The following is a 25,172-nucleotide window of genomic DNA, read 5'->3' as shown; positions in this document are numbered from 1 at the left end:
CTACCTGGAGGCGGCGATCTCGGCCTTCTGGCGCGCGATGGCGGCGGCGCGCTGGGCGCCCTCCACGCTGTGCTCCACCTTCTGGCGGACCTTGCTGCTCTTGAGCGGCAGCACGCGGCGCTTGGTGCCCTTGACCAGCACGTTGTGGCGGTACTTGCCCTCCTCGCGATGGCCGTCAGGCAGCGTGGTGCAGCCGTAGCCGTGGCGCAGGTTGTCCAGCCACTCGCCCTCGTAGCGGAGGCCGCTGGAGCGCTCGCTCACGCCGAAGCCCGAGCGCTTGTCGTTCTTCCACTCGCCCATGTAGGTCTCTGTGGTGGTGGCGTCGATGTCGGCCTCGAAGGGCGCGGCCTCGTCGGCGCCCTCGGCGCCCTCGCCCAGGCTGGCGGTGGACGCGGCGTCGCTGGCGCCCGAGCTGAGGTCGCTCTTGAGGAAACTGACGCGGCTGCGCTGGCTGCCCAGGGACGCGCGCGACTCGGCGCGGCGCATCTTCCCCAGCAGCGCGCCCCGCTGGAACAGGCCGCCGCCCTTGGCCGCCCGCGCCGCCGCCTCGGCGTTGGCCAGGAGGCTGAGCGCGAAGCCACCGCGCGGGATGGCGGGCGCGGGCAGCGTGGGGCCGTCGGTGGCCGGCGAGGCGGGCGAGTCCGGGGCCACCGTGCCGTTGCTGTGCTCGCTGCGCAGGGACGAGAGCGACGTGCGCAGCGGCGAGCGCACCACCACGGCCATCCCGTAGGGCACGCTCTGGCGCACGCCGTAGCCATGGCGCATGCCGTTGGTGAACTGGCCTTGGTACGTCCCTGCGGGCGAGGAGAGGGCGGTCAGTGGGGCGGCCGGACGGGGCCCCCGGGGGCGCCGGGGCGGGGGCGGGCCAGGCCCTTGCGGGGCAGGGAGGGTGGAGTGACCAAAGCCTGTGAGGCTCTGAGTGTGTGAGGTTGCGTGAATGAGTGTGGGAGAACAAACGCATGCAAGCCAGAAGTCTGCGTAGTGGTGTGAATATTTCCGTCGGTGGGAACGTGGCGAGGCCACGAGCGTGCAAGATGGAGTGAGGTGGTGTGATGCCGGGTGTCGGTGTGTGAAGTTGTGCGGGAAGGCGGGGCCCCGGGAGTGCGTGCCAGGACACGAGCAGACAAGCCGGAAGGAGTTTGCATGACCGGTGTGAGTATTTCTGTTGGTGGGAATGCGCCAGGATCTTTACTGTGCGAAATCGGGTGAGGTTGAGTGAGTCCGTCTTAAGTGTGAGGTTGTGTGAGCAGATGAGGCTCTGTGAGTGTGCACAGATTTGGAATCACACAGAGCAAATGAATGTGCCAGAGCACGAGGGGTACAACAGTGAGTTTGTGCGGTAGCGTGAATATTGCATTTGTGTGAGTGTAGAAGCTTGAGTGTGCAAGGCAGTGTGTGCACAGAGGGTGACCGAGTTCACGTGAGCATGGGACGTATATAAGGTTATGAGAGCATTTGAGGTCTTAAGTATGCAGGAAAGGCAAAGTTGAGTGAGGGTGCAAGACTACTAGAGGATCAAAGAGTGCAAACTTGTGAGCAGGTAAGGCTCTGTCGGTATGTGAGGTTGAATGCGTGTGCATGGTTATCCTAGTGTGCAAGGTGACATGGAAGTCCAAGGTCATGAATGGATAAGACGGTGAGTTTGCATAGCGGTGTGAATGTTGCAGGGCACAGGCGAGTGTGTATTTGTGCAAGGCCATGGGTAGAGGAGACTGTTAGGAACGTGCCTATTGGTGTCCTTTGCCTCTGTGAGCTCATGAGTGTATGATGCAGTGTGTACACACTGGAGTGAGTGCCCAGTGGAGGTGACATTATGGGTATGTGTGAGGTCTGAGTACACAAGGCCATCTGAGTGTCAAAGCACAAAGTAATCTGAGACACTCGAGGCTGAGTGAATGTGTGAAGTTGTGCGCATTAATGAAACTGAGACCGTGTAAGACGACGTGTACGCAAGATGGCGTGTACAGGAAGCTGGTAACAAGAAGGCCTTGCATGTCCATGAGTATGAATACCTGATCTCCTGGGAAATAGAATCTGTGCATGTGGCCACGACGTGAATAGAGAGGCAGCACAGAGTAATGGTTAGGAGCACAGACTGCGAAGCCAGGCTGCTGGGTCCGAACCCTGCCTCTGCCCTTGCTAGCTGTGTAACCTTGGGCAAGTGACTTAACCTCTCTGAGGCTCAGCTTTCTCACCCGTCAAACAGGTAACCATTGCCTCTTACCTCATAGGGTTGTTGGAGGTTTAAATGAGTTAATATTGCTGAAGAACTAAGAAAGAAAAGATACGTGTGACATGATTTTACAAAGTTATGCTAGCGTGTGAGGTCACCTGAGTTGTATGAACAAGCTGATACAAAGGTGACAAAATATCGTCGTATTCCACCCCCATCCTAACAGGCTGTGCTCCCCGGGGCTCCGTCGAAAACCTCCTCCCCACCGTCCCTGGGTGACTGCACCATCTGGTGTTTTTATAACTGCCATCTGTGTCCTGCAGATTCTCCTGAATATATCCCCAACTTCTTCCCCTCTGCAGCTCCACATGTTGCCTTGGAGATGGATGCCCCCAGATGTTACACAGCATCTCCAACTCAACACCTCCCTCACCCCCACACACAGCTGTTCTACCTTCTTGGTCTCTCCGCAGCAGCACCACTGAAAGCCATCTCTCTGCCTTCGTCTTTGTGCCTTTTGTATGTAGAACAGGGCCTGACACATCATGTTCACTGAAGGGAGGGGGGAAATTCAGAGCCGCTGTTTTAAACACAAGCTGATGTGCTGCCCTGGTTAACCAAAAGAACCAAATGGCTTAACAACAAATACCCAGGATGGCTGGTAAGGGACTCTGAAGGTCAACCTGACAGGCATGTTCCCATTCAGACCTTTGCACTGGCTGTTCCCTCTGCCAGGAACTCTTTTCCTACCTATATCCTTCAAGTGTTTGCTCACTGAGGACTACCTGACCACCCTATTTAAAACTACAGTCTGTCTGTGTCCCCACAAGCACCAAGATATCTGTGATCTACTTTTTCTTTTTTTTCTATAGCATTTATCACCTTCTGACATACCATATGACTTACTTACTTATATTTATTGCTGTATTGCTTTTCCTCCCCTGCTAGAATGGAAGCCTTGTGGGTGCAGGGATCTCTCCTGTTTTCTGTTCTGATGTATCCCCAGCATCTGGGACAGTGCCTGGCACATAGAGGTGCTCCAGAAATATTTGCTGATTGATTGGCTTGAACCTGTCCAGAGACGCCATCTCACTGTGTGACCTTGGGTGACTCTCTTCCTTTCTTACAGGCTCAATTGCCCCATCAGTCAATGACGTGTTGGTGATGAGGCTCTAAGGTTTGGCCTCACTTTGAGATGCTGGGCTTCTAGGAATCGGGGCACTGTGACTCTGGAGGCAAAGGACAGTGAGTCCCCATGACTCCACGCGGCCCGGCCCCTCCCAGCACAGACTGCTCCAGCTCAGGGTCCCACGCCTACCCAGCCCCAGCCCTTTGTGTGTGAAGAGACCTCATCAAGGATCACGTACAGTGCGGGGGGTTCACTTACACCTCCCAGCAACCCTGTGAGGTGGGTCTCATGCAGATTCTTATTTACAGGAGAGGAAGTTGGTGATCTGAGAAGTTACTAGACTTGACCAAGGAAGCAGGATCAAAACCCAAGTCTATCTGATGCCCAAAACTCATGCTCTGAGCCCACAGCTCTCAATCCTGGCTGCATGTGAGAAGCTAAAGATAAAATACAGATCCCCAGGCCTTGCCACCTGAAATTCTGCTTTAATTTGTTGGGGAGGGTGTCTGGTGCTTCTGGCCCCTCAGTATGGCAGGCAGGAACAGCCAGGGGTGAGAGGACAGCAGGGCTCACCTCCCTTCAATGACGAGCCACGAAAAAACAACGATCAGAGAATATCAACTGTAACAGGGCCAAAGAGAAATGGAGAGAGACAGAGAGAGATGAGAGCGTTGGGCATGACCTCGCAAAGGAAGATGGTCTCTATTTCTTAGGTGGATTGATGTTCAGAGAGGTTATGTGACTTGCCCAAAGTCACACAGTGAGGAAGAAGCAGAACTGGGATTTGAACTGAGGTCTGACTCAAGGGGGGAAGTGGGATTATGTGGCAAGTGTAGAGAATAAAGAAATGAGAGTGTGGTACAAAGGATGAAAATGTGAGGAGACAGATAGAAAACTATTATGCTCCATTTTCCAAGTTCATCCACATGGGGCCACATTGTATGGGAAGCAGGGGGACAGAAAGAAACACAGAGAGAGACAAACTGGTTTTAAACACCATCTAAGCTGGGGAACCTTGACCAAGCTACTTCTTCTGATCCTCAGATTCCTTACCTGGAAAGTAGAAAAATAATACCTGTTTTCCAACTTCTTTGGGAGACAACAAAAGATGGAAACAACCCAAATGTCCATTAACTGGAAAATGGATAAACAGACTGCGCTCAACCACACGATGGAATACTAGTCCGCAATAAAAAGTAGCATGTTACTGAAACACACACCAACATGGGTGGATCTCAAAAACATGCCAAGGGAATGAAGCCGGAGACAAATCATATGATTCCAATGACATGAAAGCCTGGAAAAAACTAAACTATGGTGATAGAAAGCAGATCCGCTGCACAGATCCACTGTGCAGGGGCACAAGGGAACTTGCTGAGTTGATGCAAATGTTCTGTATCTTGACTATGCTGGTGGTTACACAGGTGTAGACGTTTGTCAAGACTGTGCACCTCGGGGGGGGGGGGGTGGGGGGTGTGATGAATTGGGCGATTGGGATTGACATGTATACACTGATGTGTATAAAATTGATGACTAATAAGAACCTGCTGTATAAAAAAATAAATAAAATAAAATTCAAAAAAAAAGGACTGTGCACTTAAAATGTGTTTTATCGCATGGAAATTATCCCTCAATAAAGTTGATTTGATAAATGAATAATTTGTAAATAAATTTTTAAGGAAAAAAAAAACCCTACCCAGTGCAGTGTCCTGCAAATATCCATCAGGAAATCCTGTCCACTCTACTTTCCAAGTGAATCTAGAATCTCGCCACGTCTCACCACCCTCATTGCTGCTAGATGGTAGCCCGAGCCACCATTATCTCCCTAACGCACCTATCAGAGGGGATTCTGTTCAAATATAATAAGCCAGATCATGACACTGCTCTGCTCCTTCTTACTCAGAAAAAAAGCTGAAGTCCTTAGTGACCCACAAGGCCCTACCTGATCTCATCCCCATCACTCCTCCATCCTTACCGCCTCCCATTCTCCCCTTTCCCTCACTTCACTCTAGCCACAGAGGCCTCCTTGCTGTTCCTCCCGCACACTAGCCATGGTCCTGCCTCAGGGCCTTTGCATTTGCTGTTTGCTCTGCCTAGAATGTTCTTCCTCCAGATATCTGCATGGCTCACTCCCTCACCATCTTCAAGCCTTTACTCAAATGTCATCTCCCTGAAGACTCCCTCACCACCCTATTTAAAATTATAACCCCCACCCAAGGTTTTTTCTTTTTATCTCCCTTCTTTGCTTTCTTTTTTCCTTCATAGCGTATCTAATATTACATATATTTTGCTTTTTCTTTTGTTTATTAACCGTCTCTCCTACTGCAATGTAAGTTCCACAAAGGCAGGGATTCCATTCTTTTTTGCTCACTGTTGTATCCTTAGTACCTAGAACAGTATCAAATAGGTACTCAATAAATATTTGCTGAATGAGTGAGTGAATAGCATGCACTTTCCAACTATTTTCTTTTCTTTCTGCTCTATCCATCTGAAAACAGGTCTGCAAAATGACCAGAGAGATATTTAATAGTTCCTATAAGGCTCACCGAAGATGACACAGCTAATAAACGCACAGAGTCAAAACTCACACCCATGTCTGGCTGTGCTCCTTCCAGAAGTCTCAGAAGAAAGAAGAAAAAAATATATAAATCAAAGGGGGAAGTGAGTGAGAAAAGAGCAGAGAAGATGGTAAACCAGAGGAAAGAAGGAAAACATCTAATCTCGAGATTGGACAAGTTTGTGAAATTAAACCAACCAGTCTACCTTTGGCTTAAATTTGGCATGAGATGGGCTGACGTGGCCACTTTAAGCCCAGGAAAAACTGAGATTGCAACAGGAGAAGGGCTCTTGGACTCCAGTTGGGGAGGAAATGGCCAGGCTATATTAGGAAACTTACGAGCAAGTGGCAAGAGGCACAAACACCCAGGGGAGGCTGGGAGTGATGGGGCCCTGGGAAGGGGGAAGAGCCAAGTGCTGGAGCCATCCCCTGCCTGACTCTCTAAGGCAGGACAGTTCTCTCTGGGGACAGGAAGAATGCATCCAAAGAGGGAGAGGAAGACCCACCCACAGCCATCTGGCTGAGAGGAGCCTCTATGTAAGGAAGCGCTTCCTAATACCCTTGGGGATGATCCCCTCACTGGGACTTGTAGACATTACAGGGCTTCCCACTGCCCGCAGGGTAAGGACCAAGATTCTCAGCAGCCTACAAAGCCCGGAGTGGGCTGCCCCTGCCCACCTTTCCTGACTCTTTTTGAACGGCTCTCCAGTCACACTCGCCTTCCTACCTCAGGGCCTTTGCACATGCTTCCCTTCTTTTTCTTGGTGTGCTCTTCTCTCTCCTCCCCTGGCCAGCTTCTAGTGATATTTCAAGATTCAGCTTAAACCTGACTACATCCAGGATGATTTCCTGAGCCCTTCCCCCTGAGTACTACCACATGATGTCAGTACTTCTTCTGGGCATTGTGTGTAGTAGCAGCTAACTGATTATTATGATCATTTATTCACCTTAAGCCTTCCCTACCAAACTGTGGCTTCCAAGAGGGAAGGCATCATATCTAGCTTATTTGCTGTGATCTCAGTAACTAGCACAGTTCCCAGGCCTGAGGAAGCCGTGAGTTAACATCTGATGAATCTGGGAGGATTTTCTCCTGAATGACACCCTGCTGTTCTTTCAAGGGCAGGAACTGCATTTTTCTTTCCCCTCATGACTCAGCGCATGGTAAGTGCTCAGTAGGGACTGGCAGTGGCTACCGAGAATACTCACATCTAACTCTGGGAGTTACTGGGATATTTGTAAAAGGCTGGTGAAGTCTGTAACCATGGTAAATGTAGTCCTAATATACAGACCAGGCTCCCAAGTTTAATAAAACCTGAATATCGCCTTCTCCCTGCAATTCCCCTTCAGGTTTAGTATAGAATAACCTGGGTTTTAACCTTAACTCTGACACTGGATAGTTCTACAACATGCATAAGTTATTGAAACCCGGTAAGCCTCAGCTGTCCTATAACATGGAGGTAATGATACCTACTTTATATGGTTTTTCATTCATTCCTTTGAATCAGCGAGTATTTGCAGTGCACCCTGCATTCACTGGGCTAGGTGCTGGCGATGCAGTGTGAATAAATAGACGTGGTCCCTGCCCTCGAGGGGCTTGGAGTCTAGTGCCAGCAATAGACTGGATTTAATCAATCATCAGAAATAAACGTTAAGCAGCCCCAGCAGTGTGGTCCAGAGAGATGACGTTCCAGATCTTGGTTGGCAGTGGAGTGGGGAGGGTTGGTTGACCAAAGATTAAGTGAACTCTATGTGAGGCAGCTAGCACATAGCAAGTGCTCAATAAAGGCTAGCTTTTTGGCAGGTCAGAGTCTTTGCTCAGAAAAGCTGGCAAAGGATTAACTGGGATTAACTGGGAAGATGAAGAGGAGCCAGGGAGGACAGAGAGAACTCAGAGGGAGAGAATGAGACCAGCTCTGGTTTTCTGCCTAGGTGTGTGTGCTGGTAAGAGAGCGGGCTGGTGGCCTGGAATGCCCGGCTTTCGCTGGTTTGGGAACACCCCTGAGTCGGGCCTCAGAACTTCTGTCCTTGAGAAGAACATTTGGGGGTCTGCTCATCAGTGAGATCTGCCTCCACACCCTCTAAACACACAGGATGGAGGAGTTTCTGGAAGCCACATCTATAGTTTAAGATCCACTTCCCAGGGCCAGAGATTATGACTTTGTTGATGTGGATACTGGAAAGCATCTCAGATGATTCTAATATGAATTCTGTAAAAGTTTTCCACTGACCTACAGTTAGCCACCATGCTCTGTTCCTCTGTTGTAAAACCTGCTAGCTGATGCCCTTAGCACCCTGATGTGCCTGGCCAGCAGCCTATGACCTAGCAAATCCACGCCTCTGTTCCCACATGTGGAACTGTGTGTTTATTTAAGACTGTTCCTAAACCTGTTTACCTCCATTGTACTCATTATTGAAATTTTGTTATTTATTAATATTTATTCCCTAAACCAATGGACTATGAGTGTACAGAAGAAGAGTCTTACTTCTCCAAACACAAGCTGAATGTTTTTGGATGTTCACAGGGAGACAGTTCCTTAAAAATCGCTCCCAAATTTGGCATGAATGGGATAACTATAAAAGGTTGGAACAAAATGATAGAAATCTAGATGTTTTCTACACTCGGACTACGTTGCAGTGTCTTTAATTTCTTGCTCCATTTTAAAGAAACCAACAGAAACTGGAAATTATAGATGATACGTTACAGGAATGGAAGACAGACAATGGGAAACTCCACTGCCATCATAAAAAAGGCTTTGCCGGGAATTCCCTGGTGGTCCAGTGGTCAGGAGTCTGTGCTTTCACTGCCTAGGGCCCGGGTTCGATCCCTGGTCGGGGAATTAAGATCCCACAAGCCGCAAAGCACAGTCTCTCTCTCCCCCCCAAAAAAAGCTTTGCCATCAAAAGATTAGTGAATGAAAAAGACTGAATATCTATACACTATACGTAAATGTGATATAAATGAAAATAAATGTCATAAGATATATAAATCATTTTAAAAATCTTTCTCTGATCTTACTAACATTCAGTTAACCAGCTTGCATTTGGTATTGATGACATCAGATAAGAGGGCTTCTGCAGTTTTAAACGTCAGTGTGAATACATTTGCTTTGACAAAGAGAAAGCAAGGAAAGGAAGACACCGAAAGGGTAATCAAAACTAAGTCTAGGAAAATAAGCAAGTAACCACACGCCAGCACCCTGACGTGCGACTTTCCCATAGGGTCTGAATCCAAGTTTTGGATGAGTTTAGTTAGGGCAAAACTGCACTTTTCATTCCTTCTCAGGAAAAGGATGCCTGTGGCCTGAGTCACTGGGGCCTCTATCCACTACCTGGTCTGCAGGAATCTTCCCAACGTGGTAGGTACTGCTCATCCAGTTCTGACCATAAGAGGCCAAACTGGAGGTGTATAGCCTGTGGAACATTTTCCTGGCTGTATAACTTAATAATCCATTAAGGCAGGATCTCCAAAACATGTGTTTCGCGAAACTGGTGTTAATGTATTTTATCATGGAAAAAAAGAAAAACAATTCTGAAGTCAAGACAGTTTGAGGAGGTTAAATGAAATGAGAGTGTTCCTGCCTGTGGGAGTTTGTCAGAACTCCTAAGGTGCTCCTGGGGACCATGAGTCTCCGTGAGGAGATGCTCGTTAATCAGAAGACCCTTCTTGCAGAACACCTGTCAGGGTTAGTATTCCTTGGAACCCACTTTGGGAAATGACCATAAGGCTCACATCAGTTTAACCTGGTGGGGTCAGGGGAGCAGGTATTATTGTACAGCTACTGTTGGTTGTTGCTTACCCAACAACAATTGTCCTCTTTGCTAATAGAGCCTTAATTTTTGTCCCAGGGTCCAGTATTCCTCCCATGGGACTCAGAGTAAGGTCTCCAATCCAGGGGCAAATCCTGATTGCTCTAAGTCAGGCATTCGGGAATTCCCTGGTGGTCCAGTGGTTAGGATTCGGTGCTTTCACTGCCAGGGCCCGGGTTCAGTCCCTGGTAGGGGAACTGAGATCCTGCAAGCTGCAAGGCACAGCCAAAAAAAAAAAGGCCAGGCATTCAAGTCTATCTACCTTGCCAGTGATTGGATTAGACATGAGCATATGAACATGTGATGAACTCTGGCATTGAGACCTGAGGTAAGTCAGCAAAATGTGTGGGGCAAGGGAGACAAGAAAGAGTTCTTAGTTCTTCTGAAGAGATACTTGTGGAGAAACATACCCTCTTTTTCTGCTGGATGTTGTCGCATGTGGACATGACTCCTGGAGCTGTGGCAGCCATATTGGGACCATGAGGGGAACTAGCTGAGAACAAAACTGACACTCTGTGGATGGCAGAGCAAAAAGGTAGCAGGAAACTGGGTTCTTGCTGATGCTGTTGTGCCTCCAAATTAACCAGTCTTGAGACTTGCCTACCTCTGGATTCTTGTTTATGTGTGATTAGAAATATCCTTATTAAACAAGGTCTGTGCTGTCCAATACGGTAGCCATTAGATGCGTGTGGTTATTGAGCACTGAATTTAAAAGTTTTAGTACAGGGACTTCCCTGGTAGCGCAGTGGTTAAGAATCCGCCTCCCAGTGCAGGCAACACAGGTTTGAGCCCTAGTCTGGGAAGATCCCACAAGCCTCAGAGCAACTAAGCCCACGTGCCACAACTACTGAGCCTGCGCTCTAGAGCCTGCGCACCTCAACAAAGAGTAGCCCCTGCTCGCCGCAACTAGGAAAGCCAGCGCACAGCAACGAAGACCCAGTGCAGCCAATGAATAAATAAATAAATAAATGAATAAAAATAAAAAGATTTAGTACAACAAAGAATGTAAAATATCTCACTAATAATTACATATTGATTACATGTGGAAATTATAATATTTGGGGTAATGGATTAAATAAAAGATGTGATTAAAATTCATTTCACCTTTTTAAATGTGGCCACTGGAAAATTTTAAATTATGTTTGGAGCCCATGTCATATTTTTGTTGGAAAGGGCTAGTTTAGGTCATCTGGAGTTAGGGTTTTCTGTTACTTGCAGACAGAAAAAAATACCCAAACAGATACAAGTATTAGCATTCTGATTTTACAGTGGGAAAAACTGACACTAAAAATGTAAATAGGGCTTCCCTGGTGGCGCAGTGGTTGAGAGTCTGCCTGCCGATGCAGGGGACGCGGGTTCGTGCCCTGGTCCAGGAAGATCCCACATGCCACGGAGCGGCTGGGCCCGTGAGCCATGGCCGCTGGGCCTGTACGTCCGGAGCCTGTGCTCCGCAGCAGGAGAGGCCACAACAGTGAGAGGCCCGCATACCGCAAAAAAAAAAAAAAATGTAAATAACTTGCTCATGATCACACCAGTGTAGCCGTTGTTGGTGATCACAGTCAAGCATCCTGGCCAGTGCTTTCTCGTCTGTACCTCTAAGAACCTCAGAATACCTCTTACAAGTGAAAGGTTCAGAAACCCTCACCCAAACCTCAGCTCGGAAGAAAGCATGACCGTTTCAGAAACCCAAGGGGAGACAGAGAAGAGACCTGTGGGTCAGACCATGGATTCCGCCTCCAAATACAGAATGAATACTGAGAACACCATCCCCTCTGGCCGGTGACACCTGCCTATTTCTAGGAAACTGTCCAACTGTCAGCGTCCAACTGTCAGTGTCCCTAGGGGACTGAACAGAGATGGAGAGAAAGTAATCAGGAGTAGCTCCTCTCCAGAGGTCCCCACTGCCCATGGAAGTCCTTACCTGACAGTTCAGTGTCTTCATGACCTGGTCCCAGCTCACCTTCTCAGTTTTCCTCCCCAAATCCCCCAAAGCCTACTTTCAAAGCCACCTGCTTCAGAAACCTACCCAAGCCACCCTCCTTCCTCCAAACTCTCATCACTTCTTCCCACCCATGGCCGCTATCTTGTCTATATATTGTCTATTTTGTCCAACAGCCATCTCTGATCCTTCTCCAAGTCCTCTCACGTAGTCTTAGAAGATCTCAAGATCTTTGGGCAGGACCATGGAAGCGTCAACAATAGATTTCAGACAGGGTTTAAGATAGAGCATGGCAGGTAGGGGAGTGAGCGCCAGAAGAGTCCAAGGGTCATGGCTCTTGTCCAGGCACCCTAAATCAGATGAGGTAAACCAGGAATGCACATTGTGGTGAACACACGTGCCCATGCCATGGACAGCCACATAGATGCTCTTGACTATAGGGGACCCATCCCACCTTGATGAAGACCATGGATCCTGTGTCCCAGAGAGAGCAAGTCAAACCTGAGACATCTTTGGGAGCAGCAAAGAATAATGGAAATTGCTTGGGTTTTGGAAACAGACCTGACTCTGAATATCTCTTTAATCTCTCCCCACTTCCCTTTATCTCCACTCCGTCCATCTAGTGCAGGGCTGTGCCAATATTCCCTGGTTAACTACAGTAGCGTCTGCCCTGGTCTTTGCCTCCCCAGATACCCACTTCAATCCATGCTTCGCTGCCGCCAGAGTCATCTCCTTTGTAAGATGCAGATGTGATCAGGTTATCCCCACGTAAAACTTTGTGACGGCTTCCCAGTACCTTGAGGGAGGATTGTCCCCTAGGAAACATATTCTGAGACTGAGATTGCATGTGGGTGATTCTGGGAGGAGGGCTCTCAGGGCAAACAGCCGTAAGGAAGGAAGCAGGCTTCAATAAGTGGAAGAAGTCGAACAGTTGCAGCTAAAGCCTCACTGGATCCCATGGGGATCTCTGGAGCTGGTATGGCCCTTCAGAGTTGTCCAAAATCAAAGCAAGGAGGCTGGGTCTTTGCACTCCTGTATCCACTAGTCCTTAACTGTGGGTTACCCCCAGAGGGAGGCATCTCCTTTTGACAGAGGGCAGCGGCCAGCTATGAGCCGTCAGCAGCCCAAACTTCCGGCAGCTGGGGAAAAGAGGACCCTGCTCCTGCGGTGTGTCTGAGGGTGTCCCACAGCATCTGCTGTAAGGATGAAATTCAAACTCTTCGGTGTGACCCACGAAGCCCTCTTGGCTTGGGCCCTGCCAACCCTCCAGCCTCATGTATCCCACTCTCTCTCCCAGTCTCTGTGCTCCCTCCTTTTCTTTTTTATTTATTTATTTATTTTTTCAGTACGCGGGCCTCTCACTGCTGTGGCCTCTCCCATTGCGGAGCACAGGCTCCGGACGCGCAGGCTCAGCGGCCACGGCTCACGGGCCTAGCCGCTCCGCGGCATGTGGGATCTTCCCGGACCGGGGCACGAACCCGCGTCCTCTGCATCGACAGGCGGACTCTCAACCACTGCGCCACCAGGGAAGCCCCCACATTTTCTTGAACACAGCATGCTCCGTTCCCACCTCCAAGCCTTTGCACTCAATATTCCTTTTCTCCGGCACCATGTGGTCCTCCCATCACCCATCCTTAAGATCTCAGCCTCAAGGCTAAGATCACTTCCTCAAGGAAGCCTTCTCTGATTACCCGACCAGACTAGGCTCACCCATTATCAGCTCATAAACCCTTCTACTTGCCCTTCAAATTATTTATCCCATGTTGTAATTAAATAACTGTCCAATGCTGGTCTCTGCTGTTAGAATGCACGCTCTTGAGAGCAGGGACCCAATGCCTTGCTCACCACAGCATCTCCAGCCCTCAATGTGATGCCCAGAGAAGGCATCCAGCAGATACTGTCAAATGAGTACATGAGTACCTGGCCCTGGTCAAGTTCTTTTTGAGTCTATCTCTGCTCAGCAAAGGAAGCAAAGCAATTTTCCTTGCAGGGTTGCTGTGAGTGTCCTGTGAGTTATCTAGCAGAGACCTCAGACTCTCGATAAATGTTGGCTCCCTTCACTTCTTGGGAAAGGATTGCAGGGTGACCAGTCATCCCCGTTTGCCTGAGATTGAGGGGTTTCCCGAGAAACTTTAATACTTTCAGTACTAAAACCAGGACAGTTCCCAGGCAAACCGAGAGGGTTGGAAACTGGGAGGGTTGGTTGCCCTAAATTTGGGTGGGAAGGAGAGAAGTGCATTTCATATTAGCACGTTGTTCCTGGTATGCTGGTAAAACAGCTCTTTGGAAAAACAAACAACCCTGATTCATCGCGTCGGCCAATTTCCATCATCTAAATATTCCCACCCTGGCCAGTGAAGCTACCAGCGGTCGAACAGCCAGCTTGCAAAATTCCTGAAAACTTAACAATGGGCCGTCATGCACCAGTAGGAGCTGATGCCAGCGCCCCGTAGCTAATACAGACTGTCGCGTTCCTGATATCCACACATGCACAACAGGGTCATAGACAACCTCAACTCGGGGGTAAGTGAGAATATTTCAATCCCAAGAAAGGCACAGCTGGAATGGACCTTGAAGACCATCTAGTCCAAGGCAACAAGTCATCTGTCACATGGGCTACCACTTCCCCATCCTGTGTCCACAACAGACATTGTTAATCGATCATGATGCTGAATCCTAATAAGACGGAGCAGTCTCCCCTCACCACCTCTCCGGGCAGCCACAGTCAAGTAGCTGATGTTGCATGTGCGAGAAATCGACTTACCTCCAGGAGTAAGTGTGCTTCAGCCCCTCATTATACAGGGTAGGAAGCTTAGGCACAGAGTGGTACAGGGACCTACCCAAAGCCACACAGCCAGGCAGTAGCTCAGCTGGGACTAAGGAACAGATCACCTGCCTTCCTTGCCCTTTCAATCCTGCTTTGCCTTGAAGAGCTGAATACCCCAGAGTGGGGCAGAATGAAGGGAACTCATTTGGGATCTGAGCCTAGATTCTGGGGGACTCTCCTTAGAGCCCCCAAACTCTCTTTGTACCCTGAAGGCTTCTTAACATGTCAGCATATAAACGTTTATGTGTTGCGGGGAGAGCACTTCTGAAAAACTTACAAAGTGGCACATGCCCATTGCATAAAATTCAAACAACAGAGGAGTATTTAAAATAAGAAACTCTTGTATTGTCTCCCCAGAGGTAATCACTGTTAACAATTTCAGTCCTTCCAGGACTTTTTCTACTTATTTACAAGCCTGTATATATCACAAGTGAACTAAAAGATTAGCTGCTCCCCACCCTAACACCGTCCCCCCGCAATAAATATTTGTCCAGTGGCTCTTGTTTGCTTAAAATGCCTTAGATTCCTTTCCATATGAGTATAGGTGGGTCTGTCTCTGTCCTTTCCCCCTCCCCCCGGCTGCGCCGTGCAGCATACTGGAATCTTAGTTCCCCGACCAGGGCTCGAACCCACGCCCCCTGCAGTGGAAGCTCAGAGTCTTAACCACTGGACCACCAGGGAAGTCCCTGTCTCTGTCTTGTTTTTTTTTTTTTCGCTCTCTCTCTTTTTAAACTTTTTTTTTTTTTTTATTGAGGTGTAGTTCTGCCTCGGTCTTTTTAATGGTTTTCGTACTTCCTGGCACGGTCTTATGAATTAATTGAACAGTCCCTTTGGGTGAGCATATAGATGCTCTTCCGTTTTTCCTGTAACAATCCCAAGGCCTTGCTCTCTGGCTCGCCTGCGAGGTGGTCCCGAAGTCCCTTCCTGTGGCCCCCAAATGCTACCTCCCATCAAAGCTCCACTGTCTCTGGTTTCGCAGAATCACCAACAGGGGATTAATCAGGTGACACTGAGCGGATGCTGACAGTCTTGGGGCCTCGGGGGAAGCATCTTTGCCAGGCCCTGGGTCAGCTCAACAGCGCTGAGGGCCTTGGAAGCCAGAAATAATTGAGTGTGGGGGAGGAAAGGGATCAAGGGGAGATGGCCTGGGCTCAGACCCCCCACTGGTTGCTCAGGGCTCCCTGTCTGTGTGCACACCCGCCCACAACCCTCACGCCCACGTGCCGTGTTTAACGGGCTTTGCTGGCTCTCAGTACACAGCACCGAGCTCCTGACCTTCCCTCTTCAAACCCTCACCCTATCTTAGCTCAGGGCAACGCCATCCTTTGTGGCTCAGGCCAAAGCCTTGGAAGCTTCCTTGACTCTTCTTTCTCTCACTCCCCCTATGCAATCTATCAGCCCAATCTTTCGGCTCCAGGTTCAAAACAGACCCAGAGTTCAACCACTTCTCCCCACCTCTGCTGATCCAGGTTGAAGGTCCAAACCATCGTCATGTCTCATTGCAATAGACACACTAATTGATCTCCCTGCTTCTACCCTTTCTGCACCACATCCTTGCCCCCAAACCGTCTCTGAACACAGTAGCCAAAGGAAGCCCTCTAAGCAAAGTCAGAGCATGTCACTTTTATAGCCCGCATTTTTCTCAGGGTAAAAGCCAGATTCTTATAATGGCCTACCAGGCCCTGCGTGAACTACCCTGTACCACACCTTCCCGGCAGGAATATTATATAGGGGATGCTGTGTCCTTCTCTGTACATCCCAACAAAGGCCCCTATTTTCTGGTTGTCCTGTCATCAATGATGTGAAATTTGATCACTTTGTTAAGACGGTATTCACAAAGGATTCAAATTTAATTAAAAATAAAAGTAAGAAAAACATTGTGCGTGCCACACAGAGCATTTCCTGCAGGTTGCGGCCCACCCTCAGGCCTCAGGGTGTGGCCCCCATTCTACACGGTTCAAACAATGGTCAGCTGCACATGCTTGAATACCTCCAGGCACAAGGTGCTCACTACTCGCCTAGGGGGAGAGGCTTCTGGAGTTCCCACTGCCCCTGGATCGCCCTCTCGATTCTGCCAGGCGGGTCCGGGTCAGTCGACTCCCAGTTATGCAGGAGTAAGTAGGGGCCTTGGTCTTGACCAGACCCAAAGCCCACCTACTCTGTGGCTCTGGCTTGGGAAAGGAAAGGAGAGAACAGGGGCGGCCCTCTGGTCTATGGCAGGAAGCAAGCCTGTCTCCCTCACCCCACACCCCGCCCTCAACCAGGGACCTTAGAAAATGAGACTGGACATTCCTCACAAAGGTGTGGCAGCCAGGGCTGGTCCAAGCAACAGCTGCTGGGGACATGAAATTAGCAGGCCCTGGAAGCAAGCCAGCTCGATGAATGCCAAGGGCCTGGCCTTGGACAGGGGTACGTCTGGGGAGATTTGGCCAACTGGACACATGCATCCCAGAAAACAAGGCTGCAGAGAGGACTAGTGACATCCACTTCCCTGTCTCACTGAGGGTCCACTCTGCTCCCCTGGAGTCCCGGTTAAATGCCAAGAAGCTGCTGTGACAGCAGCCCAGATGACTATCATGCTGACCCCCTGGCTGTGAACTGGGACATGAGATTTTCAAGAGGAGGTTAAATTATGCTGATCCTACATTCGAAATGGAATCATGCCTGACTTGGGTTCCATCTACACTGGCAGGACCCAAGGCAGAACTAAGCAAAGTCTTGGCTTATTTAAGTGCTCCAAAATCAAAAGCTAGGTTTTGTACTGAAATATTCTTCCCCAAACGGAGGCAGGTGTGGTTCAGGCCATCCTGAATTAGTTCGTCCTTTGGACTGTGAAAGAAACACAGAAAAGAGAATATATGTCTCAGCATTTCCTCTGTGCCAGGCATCCTGCTAAGTCCTTTTTATGTATTATCTCATTTCATTGTTTCAATCGCATTTTGAGGGAGATTTTGACATCCCTAATGGAAAAAAGGAAATGGAAGGTGAAAGAGATCACATGATACGTTTATGTTTGTAGACTTAAGAAGTGGTCCCACTGGGATTTGGACCCAGATCTGGCTACTCTAAGCCCCAAGTGTTTAAGTAACACAGGCTTCCTTTAGTCCCATCAGATTCTCTTAGGACTTCTACACTTGAGTTTTAATAGCAATCAAGAAATTCTAAATTAAAAGACATTCTTTTTAAATCTGAAAAACAACCCCCCCCCAAAAAAATCCCACCAAAACTAAGAAATTAATTTAGCAAGGTGAAAGGATTGAAAAAGCAGTGAACAATTGGAACAATGAAATTTTAAATGCCATTTATAATATCATAAAAAAGTAAAATACTTGTTAATTTTATCAAAAAAAAAAGTGCAAGACATTGAAAACTCTAAAACTTTGCCGAACAAAATTAAAGAAGACCTAAATAAATAGGAATATATACCATGTCCGTGATTGGAAGGCTCACCGCTGTTCAGATGTCCATTCTCTCCAAATTGATGTGTAGATCAAATGCATTTTTTCTGTAATTATTTTACTCATAATCACACAATAAATGAATGGAACGAATGCATCAGTATGAACAATGCAGCACATTTTTAGAAAACTAACTAGGATCCAAGAAAATGGAAAAAAAGAATTTAAAAAGCAACAAGACACTTTCCATAGATGGGTCTCTTAAATTCTCTAGTGAAGAGATAATACAGTCACTCCTTTACAAATTGCCTTTGGTTCTTATGCTTATCTTAATTGTGAAGTTGTGCCGAATCTACTTCAGCAAACTCCATCAACTGCATTTTTAATCAAATTTCCATCAGGCATTTTTAGTAGAAATTGACAACCTGATTTTATCATCTATATAGAAATGGAAATGATCTAGAATAACCGACACGGTCTTGAACAAGGAGAGCAAAGTTGGAGGATTTACTCTGATTTAAAAACTTGTTTTAAAGCTCCACGAACCAAGGCAGTGTGATATTGGCACAAAGATAGACACATAGATCAATAGAAACGATATTCCTTTGCAGAGCAAATATATAAAGAAATATGGGGGTTAAGTTGCTTCGTGGAACCCATATCACAGGCCCAGATAATGTGACATCAGGTATTATTCAGGCCTCTAGCCTGGCAAATTCATTTAGCTCCCGTGTTCAGAGTCAATTGGGCTAAAATGAGCTTAAGTCATCAGCTTTGGGAAGGATAAAGAAATCTGTATCCAGAGCATAGAAGGTTGTGTTTTTGACCCAGGTCTCATACTTAAACATAAAAATATCAGTGTTTCAGTATGTAATAATAATAATAAGAGCACTAACCACATGCCTAAAACTGTTCTAAGTATTTTAAGTATTTCAGTGCATCATTTAATTCTCTCAACAAGAGAGAACAATAATTCTATCAATAATATCTCATAAAAGAGAAAAGAGCAAGTACAGCATATAGGAAGAGAAATATTGTTTCATGATGATTTGCTCCAGTTTTATGTTTTTGTGTGTGTGTGCATAGAATTACAATGGGAAATACATATCTTTAGGTGGGCTGTGGTCATAAAAATTTGAAAGCCGCTAGTGTAGTAGATGAGAGAGTTGTTAAGAAGCCTCAATAATAAATTGGGAGACTGGGATTGACATATACACACTACTATATATAAAAGAGATAACCAATAAGAACCTGCTATAAAGCACAGGGAACTCTACTCTGTATTACAGATTATGTATAGTCTGTAATGGACTATATGGGAAAGGAATCTCTAAAAAAAGGGTGGATATATGTATATGTATAACTGATTCACTTTGCTGTACACCTAAAACTAACACAACATTATAAATCAACTATACTCCAATAAATATTTTTTTAAAAGACCCACTACTGGGCATATACCCAGAGAAAACCATAATTCAAAAAGACACATGCACCCCAATGTTCATTGCAGCACTGTTTACAATAGCCAGGTCGTGGAAGCAAACTAAATGCCCATCGACAGACGAATGGATAAAGAAGATGTGGTACATATATACCATGGAATATTACTCAGCCATAAAAATGAACGAAATTGGGTCATTTGTAGAGACGTGGATGGACCTAGAGTCTGTCATACAGAGTGAAGTAAGTCAGAAAGAGAAAACCAAACATCATATATTAATGCATATATGTAGAATCTAGAAAAATGGTACAGATGAACCGGTTTGCAGGGCCGAAATAGAGACACAGATGTAGAGAACAAACACGTGGACACCAAGGGGGGGAAAGCCGGGGTGGCAGGGTGGGGTGGTGGTGGGATGAACTGGGAGATTGGGATTGACATGTATACACTAATATGTATAAAATAGATAGCTAGTAAAAATATATATATATAAAATTATGTTAAGGAAAAATAAAAAATAAACCTCACTAATATAATGAACGTATGATTCTTAGCACAGAGCCTGAGAGATAAAGACTAGTAAAGACTCCGTAAATGGTAGAGACAGTTATTACTATTGTCACAGAGCCTGATAAAAACTAGTAAACACTCAACAAATGGTCAAGACCATTGCTACTACTGTCACGGCCAGCTTCATGGGCATTTAACCGGTGTAGTCACACAGGACCCTGCTCAGAAGGGTCCTGAACATGGCTTAATGCTCTCTTGTCACCATCTTGGAATTCTTACTGATTTTGAAGAAGGGGCCCACGTTTTCATTTTGCACTGTGTCCCTCAAATTATGTAGCCAGTCCTGATTATTTTGTATAGTTGTCTGTCATTTATTAAAATACTGATTCATCATATGTATAAAATATTTAATTATCACTTACAACGATCAAATGCCATCTCTGCCTCTTATCAGCTAGAGGACCATGAGAGAATACTTACTATCTGTCTCAGTTTCCTCTTCTATAAAAGAGGGGTAACAATAGTACTTCCCCGTAAGGTTACTGTGAAAGTTTAAATAACGTAACACATGCCACGTATCAAGATCAGCACCTGGCACACCCTTCCTGCTCCGAAAATGTTAACTATTATTATTATTAACTTCATGAAAAAAAGGCAACCTTGGGCTTGGTCTTTCCTACTGCACATTTTGGGGAGGGGATTATTGAACTAGACCCATGGTTCTGGAATTTATCTGAGCACCAGATTACTTGGAGAATCTGATGGCTTTTTGAGGAAATACCTCCCAGAAAAACACAGATAGTCCACGCACATATGCACACATCTTGCCTGCAGTTTCAGGCCATTTATGGGCCTCTGAGGCCAAGGCTCAGGCCCAGGTCAAGATCCGAGGAAAGCAAAGATCACTAGTTGCCCTTCTAGTCCTGGAGTCTGTGGGTCTCTGGGGAGGAAACCGCCAGGCAGCAAGTTACTACTTAAGGACCTGGTGTATGCAGGCTTTGGGCTTTTAAGTCAGCAGCTATTTTTAGCTTTGCTATATATGGCCAGGGGAGGAATGTGGGGCTATAGGCAGGGGAGGGGGTGCCAGGAGGCTGAGGGCAGAGTTTGGGAGGCTGGAGCTCCTTTGCCTTGACCACCTTACCCTTCCCACCAAAGAATTGGAGCTTAACTTCCAGCCAAAGCAACAAGCATGGGGAAGAGAGAAGGTCTGTGGATTTAGGAGTGGCAGGGGCTTCCATGAAGATGCCAGGTCAAGTCACTTTAGAACAGTGATATTCATATTTTTTTGACCGTGACCTGCAGTAAAAAATATATATGTTTGAATCATGACACAATCATAAACACATTTTTTTGCCCATGATGAATAATTTATTAATCTACCATGAAATCATGAAAATAATAATGTGCGAATTTTCTATATTGTTGAATTTAATTTAAAGGGTCATCTTTTATTCCTGATTAAGTACTTTGTGTGGAGATATTAGTAGACGGTAATCATCAATGTAGAAACACAGACATTTTAATACACACACAATATATATACATATATCCATATATGTATATATATACATATATCTCCAACTGAACAAACATTTCAGGAAACAATACTTTATCTCATTCTCTATGAAACACTTTGATATTTTCTATTCTGTTCTGTTCTATTCTATTCTTGCATTTTTTAAAATGCAGGTCATGACCCAATAAATTGATTTTGCCAATGAGTCAACATCTCCAGTTTGGGTTTGGAGCAGGCAGACACCTGTAACATTGGACTGCAAGGTAAGGTAGGGAGTGGAGGAAAGGGGACATATTATCGCTTAGCTCAGTACTTCTCAAAACTGGGGATAAGATGAAGGTTTCAGCTTGATATCTGCTGGATGGCAAGCTTTGGACCTCAGAGTTTTTGTACACTGTTCTCTCCACCTGGAGCACGTGTCCTCCACCCTTGTCACCTGGTTCACTCTGGTACTTCAGAGCTCCACTTGCCACTTATTCCAGGAAGCCTCCCTGATTGCCTCAGTCTGGTTAGCTGCCTGTTTCTTGCTCCCTTAGTCCCTGGCACATCCCTGCTTGGCACCCAACACATTTTTTCTTAGATTCTCTGGAAGGCAGGAACCTTTCCCATCCTGTTCATTTCTACACCCTCCTCACCACCCGCCTACCACCCACCCAGTGTAGCGTAGCACTGGCTTCCTAATAATCACTCAGTAAATATTTATTGAATGAATTGATGATAGTTAATAGTAATAATGGCAACTACACATTTATCGCATGAGAAATCTTAGGAGAGATCAGTATAAATCCATTTTAGGGATGAGGAAACTAAAGCTCCAAGAGATCAAATAATATGATGGGGGAGGGGAATAATCCAGCGTTGCCTGACTCCCAATGGTACCTAATCACAGGATCTTATTTGTCCACATTCCCCTCAACACTGTCCAGGATGGGGCAAAGGGCAGGTCCTTAACAACCCCTGGGAGACCTGATGACAGGTTGATTAAAGAGATTTTCCGAAGCAGTGGCCACATCTAATTTTGGAGGGTTGCACTCGTAGGAGAGGATCTATGAGGTTTCCAGGCCCCCTGGATGTGGGGCTGTCTCATTCGGGAGGAGAGTCTGGGCTTCTGACAAACCAGGGAGGCAGGCCTTCCGATGACACACCTTTCTAGGCTCCTGGACACACTTAGGCTAAAACCCAAGGCCCTGCAAGTGTGTGTGACCTGGCCCATGCCTGCCACTCCAGCGGCAGCCCCATCAGCCCGGCCTGTTCCGCTCAGTCACGCGGATCCCGCCGCTCCGGTGTTCTTGCTGTCCTCACCCATGCCGAACCCAGTCCTGCCTCAGAGCCTTTGCAGTCGCCATTCCCTCTGCCTGGGATCTTCCCTCCCTCTCTAGTCCTCTCCACCCTACTTCTCAGGAACTCCCCATCCAAAAACATCACCCTCTTCCTTCTCTGCTATTTTTTTCATAACACTAGTAACTTCTGGAAATTGCATATATGTTTGTTTTCCGGTTTATTTCTGTCTTCTTCACCAGACAGGGAAGTCCCTGAGGACTATGCTTGCTCACTGCCTTGGCCCCTAGGACTCACTGTGGGAGGGTGCCTGACACATAGTTGGTGATCCATGAATGAATGAATGGGTTTCCCCCGTTTTAGACATCTTGGGACATCGGCCTCTAGTTTCCCAGAAATGTGTGTCCCTGCGACTCACATCCAGGCCCCCAACACACACAAACCGTGGTTTGGGGAGGGGAAAGAAGGAACTTTCAGCACGTGCGTACTTGCACCATTTTGCATGGATAACTGATGTCCAGCAAGCATGCAAGGATTATCTCCATCTGGTAATTGGAGAATCTGAAGCTTGCTCTCTGCTTGTCCCCAGTGTGTAGTGTAGTGTCCGGCATAAACATCTGGTGAACTTAATTGCACTGAATTGCAGAGGTTCCGCAAACTGCTCAAGGTCACCAAGTTAGGAAATGTGGAGCCAGATTTTGTTCAATTCCAGCCAGGGTTGCGTGGCCGCCATAGTGCCATAGAAACTCCAGGGACACAACCTGTTAACATCCAGAGGCATTCGAGGGTGGGCCCTCAGACATTCACCAGTTGGGAGCCCAGTCAGGAGCCCATCCTGCACCTGAGGCCATTCTCTATCTGCTTCTCAAACATAATTTTCCCTTCAAGGTTCAGTTCAGATGTCACCTCCTCGAAAGCATCCCCTGATCTCCTCAAATCTAACTTCTCTTTTCTGCCACAGCACTCTGTGAATACTTGTGTATAATTGTTTGTCCACAAGCCTATCTTTGAACCCATGGGATGTATCTTGTTCCTCTTTATGTCGAACCCTTTTTACAATGCCTGGTGAATAGGTGGTACTACAGGAATATGCACTGAATGAAAGGATGCTTGGATGGATGGGTGGATGGATGCATGGATGGATGGATGGACAAATGGGTGGATGGATGAATGACTGGAAGAACAGATGAATGGTTGGATGGATGGATAACTGGGTGGATGGAAGGATGAATGGATATGTGGACAGATGAATGGGTGGATGGATGGATGGATAGATGAATGGTTGGAAGAACAGATAAATGGGTGGATGGATGGATGAATGGATGAGTGGGTGGATAGATGGATGAATGGGTATGTGGGTGGATGGGTGAGTGGGTGGGGGGATGGATGGATGAATGAATGAATGAATATTTCATGATCTATTGATTGAAAATAATTTTCATGGCAAAGTTGACATTAGACACCAATTCTTCTGGAGCATATTCCACACCTGATGGTACACCCAGCATGCAACAGTAGCAGTAGTGTCTTACTGAACGTGTATTTCTATGGCAGGCCTTGCATTAGAAGCGCTTCTGCCAATCCTCTCAATAGCTCCGTTATTGACCCCACTTTACTAACCAGGAAATAGATGCAGACAGAGGCGGAGCCGCTTGCCCGAAGCCACACAGCAGATAACATCCTGGCACCTCTGATCTGGTGCTGTACTGCCCCTGGATCTTCCCACCCACCACCCGTCTTCCTCACCCTGCCTGGCCCCTCCCCCAGGTCCGCAGGCCCCAGGCTGGGCTCACCTCCGTCTGCATAGGTCTCCGTGCCGTAGCCGTCCTGCAGGCCATTGTTCCAAGTGCCCTCATACTTGGCACCGCTGCTGCTGCTCTGCCGGGTTCCGTAGCGTCCCTTGAAGCCGTGCGTCCACTCGCCCTTGTACAGCCAGCGTCCCTTGGTCTCTATGCCCAGCCCATGCCGTTTGCCCTGGCTCCAGTATCCCTCGAAGGTGTTTCCGCTGGGCCAGGTATACACACCCGCCACTTCAAAGCCAAAGTTCCAGGAGCCCGAGTATTCGCCCTGGCCCTTGGGGCCCGTGCACAGTCCGTGCCCGTGGGCCTTTCCCCCCTCCCAGCCCCCGCAGTACGCCCCGCCATCATCAAAGTCAAAGCGGCCCCCGCTCATCTCATCGTAGCCCCTGACCACCTCACCGTCCTCCAGCTTCGGGGGAGAGGGCAATGGGGGGGGGGGGGGCAACGACTCTCTCCAAGCAGCTCAGGGCCGCCCCCGCCCCGACTCACTGCGCCCCTGGAGGGGGTAAGCAAGATGCCACCCGAGGCTGAAGGAACCCAGGAGCCAAGTCAGCACTGGGTCGGCTGGTCAGTGCCATGCCTGGGAGGCCCCCACTCACTCAGCCAGAGGAAGGCTGCCAGCTGGGAAGGAAGTGGGAAGGAGAGGTTCAAAGTGTCCACGGAGTGTCCCAAACCTGGCTTCCATGGAGTCAAAGGAAAAACGGTGTGATCCCTTTAAGAAGTGCAGTGAAAGGGGTGGGGTGGAGGGGTCCCCAGTCCGTTTTCAAAGAGGAGAAATTCCCCCTCGGTGACAAC

At 47.6% G+C, this 25,172-nt stretch overlaps 1 protein-coding gene across 1 annotated transcript; it reads right to left on the bottom strand.

Annotated features, from left to right (window-relative positions):
* LOC113605168 (junctophilin-2) lies at window positions 1-25,172 on the bottom strand. Its single transcript, XM_027078264.1, has 2 exons — window positions 24,372-25,172; window positions 1-794 (listed from the first exon to the last, which is right to left on the bottom strand). Exons 1-2 carry the CDS (start codon window positions 24,748-24,750, stop codon window positions 1-3), a joined length of 1,173 nt encoding a protein of 390 aa, XP_026934065.1. The 5' UTR covers window positions 24,751-25,172.

The sequence above is a fragment of the Aethalodelphis obliquidens genome, unplaced genomic scaffold (assembly GCF_003676395.1).
Source record: "Aethalodelphis obliquidens isolate GAN/ISIS:26980383/991018 unplaced genomic scaffold, ASM367639v1 scaffold42, whole genome shotgun sequence".
Classification (NCBI taxonomy): Eukaryota; Metazoa; Chordata; class Mammalia; order Artiodactyla; family Delphinidae; genus Aethalodelphis; species Aethalodelphis obliquidens.
Note: the sequence above shows the minus strand (reverse complement) of the source record. Positions and strands in the feature narration are given on the sequence as shown.